A 21,371-nucleotide genomic window follows, 5' to 3' on the forward strand; every position below is an offset into this window, starting at 1 on the left:
TTATAGTATAATCTATAGTTACATTTCACCACTGATCCGGTATATCACACAAACACTTTATTATGTCTTTTTTTTCAATTTTAAAAAAGTCTGGTTTACAATAGAAATGAAAAAATCTTAATCCTTTACACAGAACTACAATGTTATATAAATTAAATATGAATACATTTTTTGGCCTCTTCTAATTAAAGAATAAAAATCTAAGCTACAAACTGGCATCCACCAGGGGGAGTAGTGCACTTCACAGTATTTTTCCATGGTACGTGACTAGAAATGAGGCCAAGGAGCTGAGAGGGCTGGAGTTCTATAAGAAAAACATGGAAAATGAAAGGCACATAGGAACGTCACTACACAGCTTATTTGGCAGCACATCTCTTACCCGCAGTGTTTCATGTTCTGTGGTTTGTCCATTCGTATAGCCAGTTTGATCTTCAGATCTTGGTCCGGGCACGCCTTGGTCACGGTCATCTTATGGAGCTCGGATTGCTTGGGGCTGTTAGGAGTTGGGTGGAGGACAACCTGCACTCAAAAAAAAAAAAAAACAACACAAAAAGGAAGAATCAATGATTATGAGCATTGTTTATATCCAGGAGGTGAATCTTTGATCTCATCCTGTGCAACATTCAGCAACACCAATCAGCGTTTCTGCAAGGGCTGGCGATTATGTGTGTTTGTGCTTCACATTTTTTGAAAGTGTAAGAATAAAGTGAGTGAGGGTAGAGAAACAGAACAGCGCTTTGCTCTGCCTCCCCGAAGAGGAGGCCTAATCTCTCTTTGCTGAGTTAAAGAGCTTTGAGGAAGCCTGCCTTCCTGCCAACTCTGCTGCAGTGGGAGATCAAAGAGCCTTGTCCCAGCCAAGGTCACTGCCACTACAGGGACGTCTGAGGCGCCGCTGCCCGAACGCAAACCAGCAACACCATCTCCCTTTAACCATCTATCACAGTAACTTAACACGTTTACACCTCGGGAAAGTGCAGGGTGGTGAATTGATACATGTTTTCCTCTCTCTCTACATTTGCGTCAGAGTTAAATAAGGCTTAAAGATCAGGAATCTGATGTAAAAAAAAAAATTGGGAATTTTTTGTTACCCTACTTCTATCTTACGAGGGAAGTACTGCGACATAATTCCCTCAAATATTTCAAACACAAGTGTCATGTGAAAGTATCAAAATGAGAAGTGTTTGCTGGATGCACGATCACACACAAAATGTTCTCCCTCTTCCAGGCCTTGCACAAATGCTCAGATAAAAGTCAAAATTCAAGCAGAGCTGCTTTTTTGGGATGCGAAAAAGATGTTCTCATTTTGCCAACCTCATGTTCAACTCGCAAAAAAATCAAAAGGTTATGTCTGAATCACATTTAAGTGGTGGCACACTCAGGACTCAGCTGAACTTATTAAAATAAGAATGTCTCACAGTTACAGATGACTTCAACTGAAACTAAAATCACTATTTTAGACGCAAAAAAAAGCTTTTAAGACTTTCAGTGATCAGCCACAACATTAAAATCACCAACAGGTGATATGATTTGATAATTCATTTAGAACATGTTACAAAAGAGAAAAAAAAAGAGAAATGATCATATAAATAAGTGGACAGACAGAAAAAAAAGTAATATATACAGACAATGAAGAGCATAAGACAAAAGAAATTGTCAAAAATGTCCCCTTAAATTATAACACCACTCTCTATCACTGAACAATTTCCTGGTTTTAGGTTATTTTAAACATTATCCTTGTCATTTGAAATTCCACAAGATCTGGTAATTTTTAATTATTTTTACTATAAGTATAATGAGTTAGTGTGATCCAATATCCAACATTGTGAATGATGCGTATTGTTCTTTATTTTTTTCAAAAATCGATAGTCAGCGTAATGAACTTTTTTAGTTTTTGCCCCAAACCTCCACACAGTCAGTTAAAAATGGTAAAACTATCAAACAGTAGAGAATGTGAAGTAATTTCTGATCCAGAACCTGCTTTGCTCTGTTTAGTAATGAAATGCATCTTGAAGTGAAATACATTAATCAACTTTTTGCAATGCACTATTCTGCTGGAAACGTTTGGGTCATGGCATTCAGGTGGTTGCCACTTAACATGCAACACCCATGCAAACTGTTCCCCCCAGCAGGAAAATTGCACCACTCCACACCACAAAAATTGATCAGGAATGGCCTGTGGAACATGACAAAGAGCTAAAGGCATCATCCTGGCTTTCAAATTCCCAAGATCCCAATGCGACTGAGCATCTGTTAACGTGGCGTTACCCTATCTCGCAATCCATCTCGCCCCAGCAATCTGCTGCCGGACAGCACCGGACACCTCCAGAGGTTCTGTGTTCATGCCTCAACAGGTCAGATCCCCACCATGGATCGGACTTGACTCTGACAGGTTGAGGCACGGACACAAGACCTCTGTGGTACCGGTGCGTCCCACAGATGCTTGAATTGATTGGGATCTTGGGAATTTTGAGGCCAAGTAGACGCTTGAGCTCTATGTCATTTTGCACTGTGGCGCATTATCCTATTAGAGGGGCACTGCTATCAGGGAGTGATGTTACCATGACTTGTATAGACAACAAAAATTATACAGTGGGAGTATTTATAGATAAAAAAAAAAGCATTTGATGAAACAAATCATGACAAATTAATCAACAAAATGTAAAGGTATAGAATCACAGGGGTTGTTCTAAAGTGGTTGAAAAGCTGCATAGGCAACCAAGCAATTTGTGCAGGTAAGTAATTACAAATCAAAACATCTCTTTATTATACAGTTTTCTTTATTTCTATATTAGGATAGTGTTGATTATTTTTACAAAGATCATGAACAGAGTTGTTATGGTGTGGGGATGGACACTTAGGCAGAGAGTTGGTTTATGATTGTGGATTAATGGGTTAAATTAGAACAGGGATAGGATAAGACAAGCATTTTGCTTCTTCCTACTCCTTTTTGGACATGAAATGTAAATTAATGTTGCTTATTTATAATCTGTTATATATGTTCACTTTTTTTCATATGCAGAGTATTTTTTAAAATGTTGGAAATAAAGTATATTCAATTGAATTCAGTGAGTAGTATTTGGGTGTTAAGGGCATCCACATGAATGCTGGGACACAAGGTTTTTCAGCAGAACAATGCATTATAAAGACATAATGAATGTTATTTACTTCACTTGTCAGTGGGTTTGACACTCTGGCTGATCAATATGTGTATTTCTATGTTTGTTTCTATAAGCCAAAGAAGTGGTATGTTGCTAGTTTGATGTTCATCAATGCAACTCATGAGTCCTGCTTACAGTATTCTCCCAGCGGTGTTGAAATCAGAGCATTTCTGTATTAGTAAAAATAAAAAAAAATAGAAGTGTTACCCTGCCCAGTTCTTTGTCCTCCAGTGCCAGCACCCCTGTGCTCTCTGTAAACAGCTTCACTTTGACAGCAGGGAGAGGGTGTGTGGTGGTGAAGTCCCCTTGGGTCCCCCAGCTGAAAGACACAACAAAAGACACCCTGGAGGTTAGCTTCCATGACAGCATGGCAGCACATTGATCTCACATGATGACTTCATCTCCAGTAATCACTGAATCGCTATAACTTATCAATAAAAGCTCAAATGTGATAGAGAGATTTCGCCTCATTTTCAACATTTTCTGACTGAAATCACATCGGGAAAAAAAAACTCAGTAAACAACATAAAACAGACAAAAAAATATGCAGCAATCAAAGAAATGAAATCTCTGTTTTGAGATACTTTACTTTAACACGGTGTTGAAATAGCAGCTGACAGTTTTTTTTGGACCACAGGGATTGCAGTATACATCAGAGGGGAAACATTACATTGCTCATAGACATTCACACACCATGATATATATTTATCACAGACGAAAGATGGTGGGGGACTGACTTATAAAGGAAAAAATACTGCAGAGTCCCACAGATCTACAGTATGTCAATGTCAAGATAAAACCACAGAAGATAACAAACGCACACTTTCTTCTTCCGTCGCGCTGTCACTTGTTCTAAATGCATTCCTGCTATTTATACACCAGACATCTTTAAAGCTGCACTAGGCAAGATTATTATATAACAAAAAACCTGCCTTATCAGCCAACATTATTTTGTGGGTCTGTAACGGCCAACGATGCTACAGACTGGCTAAAATTAAACTTCTGCTGTCAAGTGTATTGTATTTATTTAACCCCTTATCATAGGCATGTCTCAAAAGCAGAGATGATTTATTTGTAGATTGTCTTCTACACACAGGGGTGAATCAAGTGAGAAAATACAATATAATTTCTAGCCAAATCTCATTTCACATACTTAAAACATGAAGAAATGAAGACACAGTTTGACATACCACACCACATGGAGCACATTCAAGCTAAGATTCACACTGAGAGGCAGGTAAGGGTCTCCAGTCCTCCTGCATGTCTTTATACTTGGGAAAAAAATGTGGGGAGACCCGAACTCAAAGCACAAAGTAAGAGGTTCAAAATATGACCCCAAGACTGTAGTTAAGAGTCAAAGCTGAAAGGATATTTTCTCTTTTTTTTTCTTAGCTAAGATGCTGATGTCAAAGTGATTTCAATGTAAGCAATGTGGATCAAAATTCACAGTCCTCGTTCAGTGAAAAAATTATTTCCAAAGGTCAGCCAAAGCCAAGACGAGGCTTCAGTAGTCTGAGTTAGTCACATCAAGTTACATCATTTGAGTAAAGATTTCCCTCTATGTGTTTCCTTGCTGAGCCATAGTGGATGAACAGATGGTTAGTCAGTCATTGACCAGGGCGGTACTGCTAATGGATTTCATTTTGTGCTTCAAAGTAAAAACTCTGATTACCAGATGAACTGTAGGCTGCCAAATGGGCTAAGTGATACCCTTTTTAGTGACCGGGTTTTTCGCACCCCCACTATGTTGATTTGCCACTGTCACTTATCAATATCGTCTCAATTCCGCCACTCATCAGTCTCGTCTGACTGTAATGATCTACTATAATGCATAAAGATGACAATTCAGAAGTATGTTTCGCCTCCCAAACAAAACGATTTCTTCACTGTTTTATCGTGGACATCAACATGTGCCAATTCAGAAGACATCACCAAGCCCAAGTATCTCAAAGATACTAAAATACTATAAAGAAGGAGTTTAGAAGATACCTGCTTGATATGTACTAAAACATCACCCATTTCAATGGATGGCACTAGAGGGCAGAGTTAAAAGATTCAGAGAACAACAGAGGCAGTGGTTTTGAGTTTTAACGGAGGCTGTGTTGTAGATGGTGTTGGTCTGTGAGGCCATTTAATGCATCAAATGTTGACGGAGAATTCATTCTTTTTTTTATTACCAACTGGTTCCATTCTGCCATTTATAAAAATGTCTTTGTCGTCTCCTACGGTTCGTATCTCGCTTGAACTACGCAACACTGTCCCCACAACCTCCGGCGGTTCTGCTCCTTTTCCTCTATATCCGTGAAATTCATAAAAATTTTGCATGAATACAGACAAAATGACCCTTGAGTATGGACAGAAGGCTCTATCTGTGTCTGTATATGTGTAACATTGAGCATAACTGAGCCCTAACTCAGACTATTGAAGCCTTCTATAAGCTTACTTTGAACTTCAGTTTTTATGTTTAAATTTTGTCCCCCATATTTGCAATGATTTTTTTTAAGAATAGATCATGATGATTTGTGGCCATTATGGACAGGAGGAATGATTAAAGCAACCAAATATTTTTTGATGTTCATATGGGCATGTGAATATTGTTTTATGAGAGACTCGAAAAATGGTGTACCTATCTTTTAAGAGTAAACTAATAATAATCATAACTAAACCTCATCACCAGCTTTGCCTCCACATGCCCAAAAGGATTAACGGAACAAAAATGCAGAGAAAATACAGTTTACAGTAATCATGCTACACAACATAAACGGGCTTGTATATGTTGCTTCCCGCTGCCAGCTGGGACTGCCAACATGTGCAGCCTCGTGCAGCCATAGCAACATAATATAAACTCCCTCTCTGTGGTGATGCACAGAGGACATGGTGTCAATTTCCAGCCTCGGAGAGCTGTTTTCCTTGTAACCATCTCTAACATTCATAATTAAATGCAACTTCATGTACACAAAGACGCTGCATTTCCAACACATGCACAGCAGCTGCTGACTGACGGTGAGGAGCTGGTGGGGAGCTGTGTTGATTTCCGACGGAAGCATTGTGCTGGCATGAAGGTGACCTTGTGGATCAATCTAAGGTCTATTTAACCGATGTGACAGCACTGTGCTCCTTCAGCTCTTAAAATATATGAAACGATGTGTGTGCTCAAGTGGGTCAAAGGAAAACATAAACAGTAGAATCACAAGATGACAAAAAATTGTTGTAACATTAAGAATATCAATCGAATAAAGTGTAAAATCACAATAGTAGGTTGAATGCTTGTTAGAGCAACTCAGGCAATTACTGCATGCAAATAACTTGCAGTATAATGTACATAAATACATGTATTTCATGTGCGTTTCTGTGTGTACGTACCCGCACAAACACACACTCACACACATTACCCTCGCCTTGTTCTCCTCTAATCCTCTCTCTCATTCATGTTCCTCCATCTCTCTCATACTCTCTTCATAAAATGGCTCTTGAATTAGGGAGATCAGAAGAAGACATGTGGGGCTTAAAATAGCTCGTATTTGCATGAATGTTTCATAGACATTTTCTCTTGTATCTTGTGCTGTGTGCAATTCTAGTTAATTAGGTGGGGAAAAAGGTAGATATATTTAGCAGAATATAATTCTTGCATTCACAAGGGTGCCATCATTGTTATGAATCTGGTCTAGAATAACAAGAAGTGAGGCTATAATGTTTTCAGGGTTTCAACATCTTTTCTTTTCAAGAGTTTTCAAGGTGCATTTTCAAGCTTTTTTAAAGTAAATGACATACTCATATACACCAACTTAGCGGTCACTCAGCTTTGTACACCTGTACATTCTAATACAATCCTACACAACTGTTCTGCCTTAAAGTTTGCTTAAATTATCAACTTTCACCAATTACTAACTGGTGATTTTAATGAATTCATCCTTCAACTCCAAAGATGTAGTAGGATCAAGGACAAATATAATTTAATTTTTTAAACTATATTTTAAGAAATGACTAATAAATCTACCTTGTATCTTGTGCCTTTTATGATACCTATAATATTTAGTTTTTTTGACACGAAAATGAAACAGTCTGTAGGTTACATTTCTAAACTATCTGTTAAGCGTAGCCGCTGGCTAGCTATGCAGCGGTCTATTTGTTGCACTCTCAGTTGCTAAAAGGCACTAACACGACTGTTGACAATTAACATAAACTGTATCATCTAAAGGTAATAGTCTGCTGTGACATCCGATAATCCATAAATGAACGTGCTGTCAAGTCAAGTCAAGTCAGTTTTATTTATATAGCCCATTATCACAAAACATGGTTTGCCTCAGAGGGCTTTACAGTGTAATTGACCTGCAATACAAGTAGAAGAATATGGCATCAACCTTATGAAAACTGACTATTATCCTGCTAATTATCCAGCTAGAAACTTACTTCCAAAGTCTACATGAGGTCACGAGATTGTAGCCATCTTCGTTTGGGGTAAAGAGGGGGTGTATTATCTGGTCTGTACTCTGCAAAGTATTGAGTGAGCTTTGGCTTTATTCTTTCTGGTTAACTTCATGACCTTAATTCACATCTTAATAGAAAAAACACTGATGTCAACATGGTATTTGACTATTGTGATTCCAAGGTGCTATATGAGAGTAAATGTGCCCTAAGCAGCCTTGGATTATTAACAATTTAACTCTTGTTTTACATAATACCAATACTCTTGCGCTTGCTTAAAAAAATTGATAATATAATTTACATAAGCCAAGCCTGAGTCTATAATGTTTGCCAAAACACAAAACGAAGCACAGCTGCTACAAACTGTACCAAAAGTGATCTTTTTTTTCTCATGCCATCATTTCATAGCAACAGACTGGAAGATGACGTTGACAGTAAACTTACAATAACCTACATAGAAATTCCCTACTACACAATGAACCCAGAGTATTTTAGGATACATGCAAACCACCGGGATTCTCAAAGGAGGGAAGGAAATCTACAAATGACGCCATTTCATTGTCATACTTGATATACTACAGGATTACAATGAATTTCCACAACTTGGTCTGTTGAGTCAGAATTCACCCAGTCAAATAGGTTTTTGGGTTCAGCTGTGAATCATGACTGACTCAGGCAGCTTTAACAAAACAGGGACGGAAGAGGATCTCTATCTTTTTCCACAGGTTTAGAAAGTTTCACAGCACAACACCACATTTCCATTAAACCTAAACTCCATTAGGTGCAGGTTCTGGTGAAGGTGTGTGCTGACTGCAAGAGCAGTTAATGCTGCTCTGGACCAAATAATTGATACATTTCAAAGAAATAAGTAAGTAAATTCAAGTGTGGCTCAACTGTGCAGTCCCATTTCTTTTTAGATACATTGTCTCACATGCAAAGTGCCTCTCAGAGTGAATGATGTATCTGAGAACACAAGCAAGAGCGCTGGAAATGTCCTCCTACGACCAAAAAAACCCTATGAGATGTGATTTGGCTATGAAGGCTTGCTCTACTTTCTAGCAAGAGGATTACACTCAGGATGTGTGTGATTCACAGGACGCATCAAAGATCAATAAAAGAATGTGGCAGAATCTCAACAGTGCAAATTAAACATAAACATTGTTAAATTATTGAATTAAAATTGAAATGCCCTTTTTTGAAATAGATTATTGAAAAAATATATGGAAATATATTAAAAAATTCTGATACACTTTAGGTCAAATTTTGACTGCATACAAAATGATAAAGATACAACAAATGTGACCTTCTAAGGACTTTCCTTGGTGAGACTGAAAACCATTTTACATTCTCTTTAAAATTGTCTGAATATCTTATACCTGAAACCAGATGCTAAGGCTGATGGCAATACCTGTTAATTAATGTCCTTTTCAACTTTCAAAGGTCCTATTTATAAAATATATACTATTTATACAATACACACTTTGTTGCAGCTACTGTGATTTGCGCTTGTAATGAATCAAATGTACATAAATGTGTGATCATAATATGCTCAGGCCCTTACGTTGGCTTGGATGCTTCTGCTTGGTCGGTCTGGAGTTTCTCGCCTCCCTCTACCTCCATGGTGCAGTAGACAATCCTGTTCGGAGCCAGAGACTTCAGCCCCTGCACTTCCATGATCACCACCTGGAGAAGCACAGACACCTCAGCAAAGGTTGTAGACGACGAGTGATTCATCTCTTGAAACAAGTCATAGAGCAAAAAGTCAACAGTGGATATGAAGGCGGCAAATCCTTCGAGTTTGATGGATATTTTAGAAATACTATCCCAGCCACTTTCACATTTGTAGCTGGTGGTTTCAGATTAGCAGATTTTCCTCTAGAACAACCCATAAAAATTACAGCTATCCTTCTTGTAAAGTACAACTCTCTATCACTGAAACTGCTTGTGGGCATAATCTTGTATGTAGTCTTGTAATCGCTCAGTGAATACAATATAGTACTAACAGTGCCAGAGGTAACTCTTATATTGTCGCAGTTGTACTCCTAGTGGGACAACCAAAGGCAGAAATATGTGCCATCAGCATAATAAAGCAACTTTTAACTTTTGAAAGTGTCCACCAGATCCACAGATGTCTTTGTGATGCCAATACATTTTTATTTGAATGTCACTGTTTAAATATTGGTCGCTAAGTATATTGCTAGGTTGGCTCATGTACTTAAAAACATTACAGCAATGGGACAGTATCCAAATATATTGCAGATCGTGATTAAAAAAAAAAGTTAAAAAAAAAAAAAGAAAAAACTTCACATGCTGCATACGCACCAAGCTCAAAGAAAACAAAAGCTCTTACACTGACATATTTCCTGTCGCAAGCCTTTTCAAATAGCTGAAAAGCCTGGCTTTCTACGACTGTATTTTGTCTTTAAAAAGGATGTTCACAAAGAAATCCTATGTCCTATGTGCAATGCAATCAAAATATTATTTTTTTTAACAAAATGTACAAAAATGTAAGGTAAGTGATACCATTTTTTGGACCATTTTTAGAGTTTGCAGCATAATTTTATGATTGTCAGGATAATAATGTGAATCGCAAGTATTTTGAACAGGATAATCATGGTGTGAAATTTTCATATCATCATATGCCTACAAAAGACCACTGGAATAATGTGTTAAAGGAGTTAAGTATTCAAAACAATAGATATTTGGGGTGTTCCACCTTCGAGCCCTTTGATATCTGTCTACTTACAATCAATAAGGCATAACCTCCTCCAATATAGCAATAAGAATAATAATAAAATTTATAGTTTATCAAGAATAAACTGCTGCAATTATAGCATGATGAAATAGCCATTTTCACTCTCCAAAAGTATTGTAAAGGGAAAAAAAATCTCTGAACATGATGATCATATTAATATTTCCATGATTTTGTCCACAGGGATCAACAATGCTACAGAACTATATTGCAGCTGATTCCAACTATATTCTCCACAGATTTCCCAGTTTGTTGATGAGGGATTTCTGGCAGCTGCTGCAGCCAGCCACTTAGAAAGTAAACAGACTTGTTAAAAAAAATAAGCTTCACTAAAGCACTATGGAATCACCAGCTCACACAGAAAGCTTACTGCTGCTAATGTGCAAATTATTTCAGCGTCAAGTTTTGTATAGGTGTGCCCACCTCTGTGTGAGGGAACAACGGAAAAAACAGTGTCACATTCTTTGCCCATTATGTACTTCCTGCTTCTGAAATAGCACGGCATCAGTTGAGGTGCAATTGCTCCCTGTTCTGGGGTGATAGCTCATCTCAGACAAGCTGATAACAAGATGAGTCACGTTTCCCATTAAGTAGCAGGTAAAAAGGTTTGTGTGTGTGTGTGTGTGTGTGTGTGTGTGTGTGTGTGTGTGTGTGTGTGTGTGTGTCAGTCTGTTCTTCACATAGCGTCTGTTCAATCCCCTGAACAGGTCTGCTGTCTGTTTCTATACTTAGTCTGGAGAAGACAAGTAGTCGACAACAGCTCTGATTTATGTGGTCTGGTTAAGGCGGATGTAGTTTTTCATTGGGTTTAGATATTCTAATGAAATAATGTTTGCTGCATCTGGCTATAGTTAGAAATCCTGAGATCTATGTCAAAAAGATCACAGACATTTGATTATCCAGTCATATCCCCAAAGCACTGTACCTCCAAAGTGAAGGACAGAACCACATCGGATTTGGACAGCTGGTTCTCGTCCTCCTGGCCCATGTCGATGATGGAGGTATTGTGTCCCCGTTTCAGCTTCTGGAGTTTGAATTCCCCTCCCTTTGACACTGGCATGCTCTCCAGATTGGCCATCAGCTGATTCACTGAGGACTTGAGCTCCTCGATAAACATGGCCTCCATCTCTTTTGACACAAATTTGGGGAACTTACCGCCCTGTTGACAAAACAAGAGAAGACTCAGCAAACAATCAAAGCCTTTATGACAACAACGTAAATGTTGGAGCTTCCAAAATGAGAAAAAAACAAAAGCAAGCTTAGTGTAGGCGTCTCTTTTTCAGATGATGGATACCTAATTTAGCATGAAACAAACACAATAAAATGTGTAAATGTACATTCTTTGAAAATGCACAATTGTTTCAGTGGGCTGAAGCTCCCACTGTAATGTTTACACAAGTTACACCTTATTAGTGACATATTAAGTATATAAGATAGCATATTAAAGAGCCCCCTGCAGGGTCTGACTCACCCTTGCAATCTGGTCTGCCATCTGAAGACGGCCATCAAGCTCTCTCCTGATCTGTGCAGCCTGCTCATCCAGGTTGTCCAACTATTGATAAAAAGAGAGGAGGAGGTCAATGAGGTCACACTGAATACTGCAATACTTTAATACAGGCAGGCACTGATGTCAAAGGTCACCTAACTCTCCCAGCATCAATTACCATGACGGATGAGAAATCCTTTAATATGTCACACACTATATGTTTTTTGCATAAATTATTGATAACATGTAATGATACATTTTGGGGGTTTGTTAGTATGTTTTGTTTTTTTTTTCTTTTTTTTTTACAATTGCAGTTTACATAGTGAATACATTTCCTGACCATTCACTCGGTCCACGCTGAGATTACAGCTCCTTTTGACCTGTGCAGAAATGAGCTAGAATAAAGGATGGGTGGATTTTAAACAGTCCAGATAATTTACTAAGTACAGAAAATCAATGAAGTGAACATGTTGTGCTTAAGAGAGTAGGATGTTAAAAAAAATTAATATTGGACAAAAACCATTTTGTTGAAGTCATTCATGAATTTAAAAGGCACACTAACAGTACTATGGAGCAATGCTTTCATGAGGACGTACACGCACATGACACCATACACATCCTGACAACAGAAAAGAAAAAATACCACTGGCATTCATAAGACTTCATTTATTTACGGCAATTGTGGACACGAATGCATTTCAGCTAAAGAGCCATCTTCGGTGTGACAAACCAAAAAACGGGTTAGTATAAACAGGTGAGATTCAACCAAAATCAGAATGTGCAACATGTAATTAATTGATCAGAACCATGCATTTATGAACCACAAAATTATACCCTGTCACACAATAGATGGAGTATCCTGAATAATCAAGAGAAAAGCCAGCAGCTGGTACCTAACCCTGAGGCGTCTAAAAACAAATTTCCAGGAATCTAAACATATAAAAGACTAAAAATAAGCAGATATATGATCCAGACGCATAAATAAATGACTGTACATAAACAACAATAAATGTGTGCCTAATTAAGAAATAAATGATGTTTAAGAGAGCCCTGGAAAGTATCCTATATACAAGAATAATATAATAATATTCACTTAGTAAAAAGTATTAAAGACGCATAAAGGGAATAATGGTTCCAAGGATAGCAGTCAAAAAATGATCTAGAACGTTACATGAACGTGCATCCTTTTGATGCTGTCAAATGCCATCAGTTTCACACTGTTCCACTGATCAACAAACAAAGTATGTTTAGCTTGGGCGGTATCACGGTATTATGGTGTAGTAGGGTATTTAGAAATCCAACTGGTATAATTTTCAATACCATCAAAAAATATAGATGCTCCTCCATCTATCAAACTCAATGTATGCAGTGCACAGCATTTTCCACCAGAGGTCAGTCTCCAGTCTCTGCTGGTGGAACAGGCAGCTGAGCTGACAGATACTGCCACTCAGAGCGGTGAAGGGTGGGGATAAGGTTACAGGACTCTAAACAGCTGGCCAGCATTCCTCGGTCTAATAAGGGGATTAGGGAATGAACTTTACCTTTTTTGACACTTTGTTTGTTTATACTGTTTATTTTTTTAGACTGAAAGAGCAAAGAGAAACTTGCTGGTCAGGGTTGGGGATTGGGGTGGTAGCACTGCACTCAAATACCTTCACATACTGTATACTCAGTTGAAATTTCAGGAAGGTGTAAAAAGTAGATACTGGCCAAACCTACAGCATAGCTCAAAAACAGGCTTTTCAGATGTTTTATTGAGAAGAACAGTCATTTGACCAGTTTGTTGGACCTCAGGGACAGACAATTTTTTGAAAGGACCATAATCAATGCCGCAGATCTAGAGTGATGCTGTTTTTTATTCCATGCATTCTTTGCCTTTGTCATTACGTTTGGTCGAAGATTGGGTTGTGGTATACAATAAATTTCTAACATGGCCACATTAGCCTTGAACTACTAGCAAGGAGCAGGTCTGCAGACTCACTTATTTCTACCTATAAACATATTATTTTTGGTTTCAAACATGAGCTCTGCAGCCCCAACTGAAATTTCTTAAAGTGACATCACTCAAAGCAATTTATCAGACATTGTGTGGCTCACTGGAGACACAAAAGGCTTAAAAAAGCCTTTCCCATGCACAGCTATACTCCCCAAGACCGCTAAGAGACCTTGTTTTGATATGTTTTTGGAGTTCAATTTTAATGCTTACTCTGAGGTATAGCATGGTTTAAATGATAGATATCTAAGATAGACCAAATGTAGATTGAAACAAATATGACCATGCAATCCAAAGGTGCTCACTGAGATTGGTAATGATGATGAATGGTATGGAGTACAACATAAAAAGGCTAATTAGAGCTCCAGTTTGTCCTAACAGGCTGCAATCATAGCAACATGGTGTGGCAGCCCACATAAATAAATCAAAATCAAAAGGAAATTCATCAATCCCTCACAGGAAACATGCTGTCATCACTAAAGAGACAATGCATGGACAAGTAATAAGTAATAAGTAAGTAATAAGCAATAAGAAAAATGAAAATTCATTTCTCTGAGCTGAGAGAAGGGCAGTCAAATATTAAATATTATATCCATAAATTAGGAGAATAAAATATATTCACAGTGACAAAAAAAGCTTTGACTTGAAACTGTTTTGGCCCATTGAGAGAAAAAAGTGATGTAACATACATATTTTTTTAAATGTTTGAAAATTTCCTGCACTGGACAATATCAGCTCCGGGCAAAAACGCCTGACATCTTTTAGCCTAGTTTTTCACCCCAGAGTAATGAAAAGCAAAGAAATTCATGGCTCCCTCACATCAATAATGAATGGGAGTTTTATATTAGCTGACACAAGGAAATAGAAGAGAGGGTTGATGTCTCTCTCTCCTGCTCTCTGCCTCTAGATGCTTCACCTCTTCAGTTATTCTCTCAGCCAAAACGGCTCATTCTTGTCAGATGTGATGTTGTGACTCACCAGTCACCAGCATTTCCTCTATGAGGAAAGGAGCCTAACTGAGACATAGTATCAGCAGCACAGTTGTACCTAGGGAGTCACAAAGCTCTCCAAAAAGCAATGTCGAGCAAGTTCTCAGTGAAAAATAAAATCTACCTCGTCTCACCCGGTAGTTTTGTTATTGTAGAAACTTTTGAGTTTTACACACAAATGCTGCATTTTAACACTGAGGGGAATACGATGCTATGGTTTTCATGGAGGACATATTTGACTTTTTCCTTTTTATAGTGGGCGCAAGACAAAGTGAATATTTGGAATAAAAAATGTGTCAGCTTGTTAAAGTAACATTTTTCAACCGAAATTTGCAGTGTGTTGGCAATAAGACTGGCTGTAAAAACATGTATTTATTTGACAATGTTACTTCAGAAAGCCACCCAGTTTATATGTGTATTTTTTTCTGTTGAGATTTGTTCACTTTCTAACTTTAAGAATCCATGCACAACAGGGTGCTAGGGCTGAATGATAAATCAATTTTATCAAATAATTTGAATTTATGGGTTCTATGGATTACTCTGAATGTGTAAAGTTTTGCAGTTTAGTATCCACAGTACATATCTTACCCCAAAAAGGCTTTTTGCCGTAGATGTGAAACAGAGACAGGTAACCTTCTTCACATGTTCTGGAAAAGTGATAAATTCAAACATAACTGGAATTCAATATTTGAAATTCTTAAAGGGATGAATGGGTTTGAGATCCTTTGTTCACCTACTGGTCGATATATCTGACATCCCTCTTGCCAAATGAAACAAGGTGTGGTTTGTCAACTGTCCATGATTACTGGTAATAAATGCACTGCTTTATTAATGGAAAGTGCAGATCCTTCTCTTGTCTCCATGGGGTTTAAAGAAATCGTCTTGTACATGGCATCAGAAAATATATAAAATATATATAAATATAAATATATATTAAAAGATTGCCAAATCTCTTTGAAAACTGCTGGTCTGGTTTGAAGAGTTAAATGGGAAATATTTCTCATTCTGTTGTGAGCTGACAACAAGATATATGACAAACTTGAAACACGGTGTTGTTAAAAATAATTGTATTATTTTATTGTATGCTAGAAAATAAGTACTCTGTGTTTTTTCCTGTAGCCTGATTTTTGTGCTAAAAATTCTAGTGTTTGAATAAGTATTTAGAACTCTTACTTAATACTTAGTAAGTAAAATTACTAATACCACCCTGTGAAAATACTCTGTTGTAAGTTAAAGTCATGCATTAAGAATGATTACTTAAGTAAAAGTAGGTTAGAATTATCAGGAAAATGTACTTAAATTACTAAAAGTAGAAGTACCCAATACAGAAAAAACACGCACACACAAAAAAATACTCAAAATGATTTAAGAAAAAAAGAAAATGAAACATCTCAAATCTCAATATTATTTTTTTTAAAGAAAAAAATCCATAAAACTTAAAAACACCCCAAAAGTCAAAAAATAATTTAAAAAAAACAAAAAGAAAAAAATAACAACCCCAAAACTCAACTATTACAAATATTGTTGCAGCTTTACTCGTTTAAACTGTTTGGTGATTTGATTTATAACAAAACATCAAATAAACCTTTGCATTTGCTTGACAATTTAAAGTAACTTAAACTGTTGCAAACAAATGCAGTGAAGTAAAAAATAAAATATTCCCTCTTAAATGTAGTGAAATAAAAGTATAAAGAAGTATGAAAAAAATATTCAGGTAAAGTGCAAGTACCTCAAATTCATACTGAACTACAGTACTTGAGTAAATGTACTTAGTTACATTCCACCACTGGAAAATTCAATTAGTAAACTTCTACTCCCATAGTTCATAGTGACGACACCTCCCCCTTCTTTTGAGACAGGTAAAATATCAACATGAGAGCAGCCACTAACAAAAGTGAGGAGTTTGCCTCAAAAAAAAGTCAGCGCCTCCTCAGTCACCCGGGATGGTTTGGTATTGCGGTATCTGACCTTGGGCAAACCACCTTCCGCAAGTTTTGTCGAAAGTCTGTGGCAACTAAAGCATGACTGCTTTATTTCAGCATCTCAAACTGAGGCGTGCAGCCAAGCTGGAGAAGTATGTGGCACTGCACAGGACGGCAGCTAAAAAACAGGTCACTTTAATAGAATAATTCTCCTCTCGTATTCCATATGAGAGGAAGCGGTCCCAGTGGCCATTACAGATGCTTGTGTTTTTATATTGCGAGAGATAAGTTGCATGGATGTACAGTTAAAATTGATTAAAATCATAAATCAGATGTGGTGTTAAAAAATCTGAGATTAACCAGCTCCAGTATACACGAGACACAGAGGCGACATGATTGAGTTATATAAGCTTGTCCACAGAATATATGATATTTCAGCTGAGCCGGCTATCCACTTTTGCAATAATAGATATGATTTTAGAGGGAATTCTTTAAAGTTACTTCCACTAAGGTGTGTCTCTGAAAAGAGAAGAAACTTCTTTACACTTTGTGCAGCAAAAGCATAAAGACAAGCTTCCAGAGGACGTAGTGCGAGCTCCTTCAGTTATTGCTTTTTAAAATAGATCTGATAAATTCTGCTTGAAGGAGGATATCTTGTATAATTTTAAAGCTGATTTGTGACTATTTTTGAAATTATTGTATATATATTGCAGCATTGTTTTACTGTATGATTTGTTTGTTGTATTAGGTAGGTCTGCTGTGAAGGATTTATGTCATGTAGCAGAAAAAAATCATTCAATCTATATTTTTAGGCCATATCACCCAGCCCTTTGAGGTGAAGACTAGTGTGAGTTCCAATCATCAACTGTGAAAAAATAATGGGTGCTGACGTCGAGATGTAGACCATCGGTGCGTGAACTACTGTTTTGAATACTTGAGTCTGGCATTCTGGCCATCGTCATCTTGGTTTTGTGGAGCTGGAAGTGACCATTTGGACAAGAGGGTGGAGCTGTGGAAAAGCGAGGGGTGGATCTGACCGACCCCAAGGACACCACCTTGACAGCAACCTGTAAATTACAAGGTTGCCACATCCTAAAGCATGCCCTGCTTTATTGTCTACGTTACTCTAACTGGGACTAAAATTTACAAAATGAACATCATGTTGTAGTTTCAAGGCACTTCAGCATTGGCCTCACTTTTCAGACCTGGAGATAACCCCTTGGTTACAATGCAAGGAAAATACAATTTTGACCAATAAGTGCAAAGTGTAAAAAATGTTGAATTTTCATTTTCAATACAAAGCAGCAGCAAAAGTAGGTTCATTGTTGGTTTTGTATTCATGATCTTTTATATTTTTCTTGTACCTTTCTGTATCCACTGTAGGTAACATTGTATTTTGGCAAAATTGTCTTTAAGGTCCAGTATGTAGGATTTAAGGGCATTTATTAGCAGAAATGGAATCTAATATTCATTACTAAGTTTTTGTTATGTTAGAATGAACCGTTTATATCTAAATACAGTGTGGGTCCTCTACCACAGAGTCTGCCGGGCTGTTTTACAGTAGCTCAAATTAGACAAACCAAATACTGTCTCTTACATTTTCCGGTTGACCCACCTTAGTTCTCCTACACGTCTGGCACACAGGAGAAGTTTCAGTTCAATAAACTCTCCATTAGATGCCACTAAATCCTACACAATGGACCTTTTATGATGATGGTAATATCAATTTGTAAATTCAGTATCAATGAGGATCTGTAAGTGATATAACCAGAACTGACTGACTAAGCAACCTGGAAGCAACCGAGATGTCGTCCCCATGACGGCAAGATAGCCTACAATTTTTGTGAATTAATGTATAATGTACTAAAGAAGAACTAAATGCATTTATCTCTAACAACAGAATCATCTCTATGCAGCCACACGGTCTCTCCAACTGAGCACCTGATCTGTTTGTGATTCAGTGCTCTAAACTCCTCTCGTCTCCTGCTGCTGGGACGCGTGCCAGCGCTGACCTCTCTGTGCCTTATGGTATTTCACCCACTCCTATTACATTAACAGGCCTTGTCTTTCAGGCTTTACCATATTGATTCTCTGCCCCTTCCAGCAATCCTTTTTAAGAGAGAATGAGCTGAAGTCACGGTTAAGCCTTTAACTGGAGGGGAGGGGTGCGCAACCAAGAAGCGCTGCATAGCTCGGACTGATATCAAGTAACACACAGGACATGGATGAGAAAAAAGTGTGACACAGATAAAAACACACTTGAAAACGCTACCCTTATAAAAAATGTGGAGCAAATTTCACTCTGGCAATCTTTGCCTTCGTAAATCTAGATATTTTGCTGACGTGGATTTTTCCTGAGTTACTTTATTCCTACAATTGATTCTGTTCACTGATGTGCTCACTAAGAAACGATGTCAGCCAGATGGTGCCTTAAATGGAGGACAGTCAGTGTGAACCGTCAAGTCTACTGTGTTACCAGTGCTGGCCACTAAACAGCCACCCTGCTACATAACCCAGAGTTCCTGTTTAGTAGAGCACATAATCAGACTTTGCCACCAGCTGCAGCAGAATGTCTGCACTTGCAGCACAGTCGTACTGTGTGCTGCTCTGCCACGCAGCGACACTTAAACAGTGGTGAGCATCCTGTGCTAGGAAGTCTCACAAGCAGGGTTTTTTTTCATCGTCATTTCCAAAAGCGAAAAAAAACAGATTCACCCACAATCATAACTGTGACTGATACTGATTGCGTTCCTGCCTGAGCTGTTCCTGAACGGCTCTTTTCCCCCCCTGCTGCTGGTGATCTGTGCCGCCTGTCAAAACACTCAAGAGCTCTGGGCACTATTGGACTGCGGTGCCAGCGACATCTGACTCGTGCAATCCCAAATGAACTGTCACTGCCATGCCTGGAAATCCAGCCGCTTGGCTTGTCGGTGTCTGACGCTGCATTTTTACTGTCTCATCTGTGTGCCTCCCCCTCCCACAAAAACACAACAGACCCAAATCTATAGGTCCAGAGAAAATTCCCAAAACCTCAGCCAATCTGAACACTGCAGCAGCAGATAATTCTGATCACTGTGACTATGTGCAGATTGTAGCTCGTCTGCAAAATGGCAAACATGAGAGGAGCGACTCTGAAGCATGTAATGTGCAGGGGGATGGGCCCGGTTTCCTTTATTACTCCCGTCTCTCTTTTGACAGCAGTGAAAAGCAAAGATGGTGGTGGCTGTGGGAGGAAGTACACTGTAAAACTGAGAAGTTGATTTTACTTTTTTAAAAAATCTAGGAAACAGATTACCTTGAAAAATGTGAGTAAATGTAACTATTAACCTTAATTTGTGTTTACTTTTTATCTGATTGTTAAGTTTACTTAAAATATAGTTTTATTTACTCAATTTTGTGAAGTTGTTACCACTTAAAAATTACAAGATTAATTCACTTAATCTTTCTTAGTTTAAACAACTTCAGTAAACCAGATTATTAAACTACCATAAGACTTTTTTTTAATAACCCGGGCTATTATTGGCTTAAACCACTGAGCTCAACAGACTTATATTTGAGACAGGTGTCTCAAGTGGACAGGCTTTTAATGCCTTTCACACAAAACTGTTGCTCAGCAAAGACAGAAATACAATCAAATTGTTTCATTAAACCTCTTTTTTTGTGTCTCTCTTGTTTATTCTGCTGGCTGCAAACCAATCAATCATATTTGTATTTGTATTTATGACATGAACAAGTTAAGTCAGACTAACTTGGTTTACTGAAGTTGCTAACACTTGTTAACACAGTTTTTACACAAAATTAAGTAAATACAGCTAAATTTTAAGCAATATGTTTCCTAGATTATTTTAAGTAAGATAAACTGTCAGATTTTACAGTGTAGAGCTGGAGATTAGACTCTGTGTCAACTAACAGCCACCCCCTACAGAGCCCCACAGCACCCCAATCTTATCAAACCTACAACTACTCAAAGGTCAGTGCTGTCAATGGCCCACAGGCTCAATATAGGTGGACAGGCAATCTCATATAAAATAAGACTGGCTAAAAGGTAAATTTCTCTCTATGTTACTAAAGCTGACAGCAGCACTGCAGCTAAATAAAGGTGACACTGCTTCAGCGTTAGCCAAGCTGACAGCAGGTTAAAGGTGATGGAGCAGAAGCAGGCGGGTAGTTAACAGCACAGCTGATGACAGATTCCCAGGTGGATGCTGGGACATTAGCAGCAGATAGCACACCAGGCCAGGGGCGGTTTCTTGTAGAGAACAAAAGCTGGGCGGACAGGGCTAGATTGGAGCTGGATGGGACCTGGAGGAGTTGAAGCAGCTGGTCTATATTTAGACTTGCTGTGTGTGACTATGTGTCTGTATATGTGTGTGTTAAAAAAGTGCGCAGTGTGAGAGAAAGCTTCTCTTGTGTGAGTGTAAGCGACATCCAAGGCATGCTAATTAGGAAATGTGCTAATGAGTGGACACTGTAGATAATCCTCCGTGTCAACTTCTAACATCTTAATCAACATAGAGAAATATTTCTTTAGTGCAGAGATTTGGTTTATTTTGGCTTTTGATCTTGTTGAAGGCAAACCTAATCAGTTATTTTATGTTAGATTACAGTGTGAAAGGCTCTGGCTCTACAGGATACTGTTTTCATTT

The 21,371-nt window shown here is 38.0% G+C and overlaps 1 protein-coding gene across 10 annotated transcripts in view; it reads right to left on the reverse strand.

Moving 5' to 3' along the window:
* LOC121958521 (calcium-dependent secretion activator 1-like) overlaps positions 1-21,371 on the reverse strand; it is a 91,585-nt gene that overhangs the window by 38,863 nt on the left and 31,351 nt on the right. For all 10 annotated transcript variants that reach the window (XM_042507568.1, XM_042507551.1, XM_042507532.1 and 7 more), the window contains exons 4-8: positions 11,807-11,887; positions 11,261-11,494; positions 9,145-9,266; positions 3,366-3,477; positions 380-519 (exon numbers count right to left, since the gene is read on the reverse strand). In XM_042507568.1, coding sequence (XP_042363502.1) covers positions 380-519; positions 3,366-3,477; positions 9,145-9,266; positions 11,261-11,494; positions 11,807-11,887 — 689 coding nt within the window. The remainder of the gene's footprint in view (positions 1-379; positions 520-3,365; positions 3,478-9,144; positions 9,267-11,260; positions 11,495-11,806; positions 11,888-21,371) is intronic.

This window comes from Plectropomus leopardus, chromosome 2, assembly GCF_008729295.1.
Source record: "Plectropomus leopardus isolate mb chromosome 2, YSFRI_Pleo_2.0, whole genome shotgun sequence".
NCBI lineage: Eukaryota > Metazoa > Chordata > Actinopteri > Perciformes > Serranidae > Plectropomus > Plectropomus leopardus.